The 4,740-nt window shown below is 60.6% G+C and overlaps 1 protein-coding gene across 1 annotated transcript; it reads left to right on the forward strand.

Annotated features, from left to right (window-relative positions):
- Positions 1 to 147: 147 nt before the first annotated feature.
- On the forward strand, positions 148 to 3,097 carry MNEG_2058 (hypothetical protein; the record flags this gene model as incomplete). The annotated part of the gene is made up of 8 exons (XM_014049459.1): positions 148 to 150; positions 297 to 437; positions 688 to 817; positions 1,057 to 1,169; positions 1,573 to 1,717; positions 2,101 to 2,231; positions 2,463 to 2,531; positions 2,939 to 3,097. 8 exons carry the CDS (start codon positions 148 to 150, stop codon positions 3,095 to 3,097), a joined length of 891 nt encoding a protein of 296 aa, XP_013904913.1.
- Positions 3,098 to 4,740: the final 1,643 nt, after the last annotated feature.

Genomic DNA, 4,740 nt, shown 5'->3' on the forward strand with positions numbered 1-4,740 from the left:
GTGTGTGTGTGTGTGTGTGTGTGTGTGTGTGTGTGTGTGTGTGTGTGCGCGCGTGTGCGTGTGTGCGTGCGTGCGTGCGTGCGTGCGTGTGTGTTTGGGGGGGGTGGGGTGTTGGTGAGCGTGTGTGAGCTGCTCGGTCTGCTGGCAATGGTCATTCCCTTTTTATCAAGGCGGGGTCAGGCGCAAGCAACATTGCAAGCCACGGTCCAAAATTGAAACTGGCACGCGTGCAACACCTCTGATTGCCCGTACTTACCCTACGCACAAAACGCTTGCTCCGCAACCGCAAACTTCAGGCGCTCTACCGGCTGTCAGACCTGGTGGTGCCCTGCAATGCGACCTTCAACACCTCCTGGGAGCTGTGGCTGGGGACGGACCCCAACAGGCTCATGCCGCTGCTCAACGCGCTGGAGATAGAGCACTACCCCTGCCTGCAGGTCCTTGGACAGTCTCACGCCGGCCGCATAGCTGCGCAACCGCTATTGACCCACTGTTTTTTTTCCATTTTTTGGAGTCTCTGTTATATGAGGTTTGATAAAACCCGTCCCTGAAAGCCAGGAGCAAGCTGCACAGAGGAGAAGCGCCCCCGCCACTCTTTGCTATGTGAGGGTGGCCGCTTCTATTGAACCCCAGCCCCCCTGATCGACACCCGCCCGCACTGCTGCCTTCCTCCTGCCGCCCCGCCAGGACGACGAGGCGCCGCGGCCGACGGCGTCGATGCTCAGCCACGTGTACGCGCTGAAGGACATCATGAGCGCCATCAGGGCGGCCGCCATCATCGTGCATGACTACGGCGTCAAGGAGTATGCCCTTGAGGGTGAGTCGCGATGACATCACCGGGTGTCACGCTGCAGCCGCCATGACGTCACCAGGCATCATCGAAAGCGGTTGTTCGAGAAGCACTCCTGCTGGCCCCGCCCGCCAAGCTACGTGTGCGCCTGTGTTGAGCCCCTAATACCCACCTCAAGGCAAAAAGAACGAACCATAATCCATTGTGCATGTATTATCGTCTTTTCTGACGTGTGATGTATCGCAACACTCCAAAATGGTGCACAGTGTACGGCAGCCTGGACTTTGACCGCGACTACGTCACCGGGTGCCACAAGCTGATCAAGCAGCTGAAGCTGGAGGACAACGTCAACCTCAGGGGCCTGGGTGCACCCATCAAGGTGGGATTGGGGGGTGTTGGCTAGGGCGCGGCGCATGGTGTTCACTTATGGCCTGGTGGGGGCGCGCAGGGGGCGCGTGAAACCTCAGAGGAGAGACTGAGGGGCGCAAGCAGGCGGAGCTCACATAGTTCAAGCGTGCTTGTCAAACACACTCTGCCAATGCGCAATCGTACTGCAGATGCTTGATTACTTAGTCTGCCCTGTGTGTTGGTAGTATTTCCCCCATTCTTGACAGCAATATCTCATCGCACGCAAGTGCCAATGCCTGCTGCATCTTTATGTCTTGGGCGGCCAGTGAGATACCCAACCTCCATCCAATCAAAATTCAGCGTGCCAGTCAAGCTGTCCATACGAAGCGACTGCTGCCCAACTTTAATTTGATGCAAATCGCCCTCCCCCTTAGGTGCTGTCGGCCACGTGGCTGTACATCCAGACCTCCATCAGCGAGGGCCTGCCCGTGTCAGTCATAGAGGCCGGCCTCACCGGCAAGTGTGTCGTGTGCACCAACGTGGGCGGCTGCGCAGAGCTCCTGTCAAACCCCAACTCAGGTGCGGGGCGCGCGCATGTGCACGTGTACGGGCGCGGCCCTGTTTCTGCCCTCAGCCCGTGAGCCTAGGAACTGGTTTTGTTGGGAGGAACAGCATGCGCAGGAGGGCTCGCCATGTCTGATTGCGTGGCTGGCACGGCTGCTGCAAAGCCCAAACTCCGCTAGGCTTGGAGCTGTGAGGAGGTGTGACGAGCAGGGGCAGCGCATGCGCCTCCCGCTGCCAGCCGCTGCCTGCGATCAAGATAGTCCCAAGCTAAGGTGCAGGCAGCTGCCCTGGGCCCCTGATGGCTGCAGAGGCTTCCGGACGCCGCCGCCGGTCTCAATCTCTTTGTCTCGGGCTCCGACCCTGACAGTCGCGACACGTGCTCTCCCCTCCGTCCTCAGGGGCGGATGGAAGCAGCCACGGCCTGGTGGGGCCCCAGCCGCCGATGTTCGGGCGGCTGGTGGCCCCCAAGGATGCTGAGATGATCGCGTACGCCCAGCTGGAGGCACTGGGGTACCTGCCCACGCTGCAGGTGCGCGTGAGGGGCGCAGGGGGCACCACCTACCGCTGAGCGGGCTCACGCGAGCCCTCAAGCTCGAGCCCTCGAGCTCGCGCCGCGGGTGTTTGCTTCTGCGGCTGCGCTCTGCACACGCTGCGCCTCTCGGGGCCTACCACATCATCACCTCTCCAAGCATGAACCCCAGATTCAAGGTCCCAGGACCCTGCGAAATATGTTGTCGTTGCATCAACACCGCCATCACAGATCCCCAAGCTGCTGAAGCCACCAGAGGTGGACCTGCCTGAGCTCAAGAAGCGCATCCACGATCCTGAGGTGAGCCAGGGGTTATTGCCTATTCTTGGTAGGAGAATATGTGTAGGTTGGGACTGGTTGGGTTGTTGACGGCCGATCGGTTGGGCTCAAGCACTGCGTGCAGGTCCTGTGCAAGGGGGGGCCAGGGTGAGGGTGTGCTTCTGCACGGCGGCGGACACGAGGGGTGTGCGCGTGGGCTGCGGAAGCGCGGGCGGCAAAGGGGTGGTGCCCCCTCCCCCCCGCAGCATTGCTGCCTCGCGCCCGCTGACTGCCTTGCGTTCACAAAATTCTATATGATGCTGAACTTCAGCATCTTGAGACGCCTGCCCTTTCTCAGCGCGTGCACACACACGTGCGAGCACTCGCACACACACACTCTCGCACACACACACACACACACACACACACACACACACACACACACACAGGTCAAGAAGCAGCGCCACGCCCTGGGCCGCCTGTTCCGCCAGTTTGGCCTCGACCAGTTCCGCATGAGCCGCTACATTCTGCAGCACAGGCAGGCCCTGTTCACGCCTGCATACAAGAGGGAGGCAATGGCGGCCCTGGGCGGCTACGAGCATGCTTAACTGGGGTCGTCAGAATGAGGGGGCCGCGGCAGGGCCGGTATGGCGTCTCAAAGGCCCCATGGCAGGCGGCTGTCAAGCGGGGCCGGCGACCTGCTGAGTTGGCGCGGTGGCCATGGTGAAGCGAGCAGCCGTCTGGGTAGGGCATGGTGGCCCTTGAGTGCAGCAGGCTTTGAAACGCCCACGCGTGGGGCAGCCGGAGGGCGTTGAAAAGGGGGGACGTGCGCACGCCGTGGCTGGCGAATGGTGCGTGGCCCGGCCGCCCTGCACGGCGGCTGCGACGCGAGCTGGTGCGGGAGGTGGGGATTCTTTTCGGGGGTGGTGAGCGCCAGCTCGCAACACCTAATTGCATTGTTTTGCAGGGGTGGAGGGCGCACAACAGCACGCGATCCACAACCACCATGGTTTGGATCAACGCGGGATGTCAACATCATCAAATAAGCTTGTGGCTCGTGCCCTCACAACCACTTGACTTTGGTTCTGAGTCAACAACCCCAATAAATATACCGCGGGCACAATAAGGAGTAATAACGAGCGAACGGCGCGCACAAGCTTGCATTTTGACGGCGCTTAAGCGCCGTCGAAATGCACCTGGCACCGCCTTGCGATCCCAACTCACCAGGCTGGCGCCCTGAATGGCCATGCGTACACGTTCGCCATGCATACGCCGCCGTGCGGCGCTATCAAGCGTCCTGCCGTCAACACCCTCAAGCGCCCACCTGGGCGCTTTTGGGATATTCAACTTTACCAGCGCGTTGAGAGTATGTGCTGTTGCATCTCCCCTGCGCAGCGCAGTGCTCACGAAAACTCCCACATATCTGTGGTGCATCAAGCTTTTCTCTCCGCCCATGCGCCACAGCTGCCGTCAGGCACCAGCAGAGAGCCCTTGGCTGCTTGGACGGTCACCCCTGCCACTTGTTCTGTGCTGCACTCATTTGTGTCTATCACATAGAATGCGTTTTGTGTGTGTAAACCCTAAACTTAACCACCAGGTGGGACCACAGCAGCACCCCCTTCATCAAGGACGGTGCGCCTGCTACAGGGCCATACGAGCGGCCGCAGACACACAGCAGCTGGCATGCCGTCCTGTTTAATTGCGTGCAGCTGCACACTCTGGCAATGTGTTAACTCCAAAGCAGTGCGAAGCCCGCCCACCAGCCTGCGGAGTATGTGTGCTGCAAATGCTCATCAATATTGCGGGCTTGAGGTCCCTTACAGTATCGATGCAGAGTCCAAGTCGCATTCAGAGTTCAAGCCGCGCCTATTTACTTGAATATTAGATATGTGTCCCACATATGAGTGTCGATCATCAAGTGCCCAGGTGTGCACGTGGCAGGCAGCACGCCTGCACAACAGAGGATAACCAGCAGCAGGCCTCGCACAGCGCCACCCTTGGTGAGGGGTCACCTCACTGGGGAGCCTTGGAGCATGCGTGGGTCTCGAGGTTGTCATCAAACTGGCACGTCATGGCATCACTGTCAAACTGGCGGCACGTGTTGCTGGCGCAGCACGGCTGGTTGGGGCCGCCGCAGGGCACACACATGCCGCCGACGCACTCGCCGCGCTCGCACTTGTTCCCGTCCAGGCAGGAGCGCATCGCGCTCCTGCCTGCGTCGCGATCACGCTTGCGGCGGTCTGCGTCGGCG

The sequence above is a fragment of the Monoraphidium neglectum genome, assembly GCF_000611645.1.
Source record: "Monoraphidium neglectum strain SAG 48.87 unplaced genomic scaffold scaffold00223, whole genome shotgun sequence".
NCBI lineage: Eukaryota > Viridiplantae > Chlorophyta > Chlorophyceae > Sphaeropleales > Selenastraceae > Monoraphidium > Monoraphidium neglectum.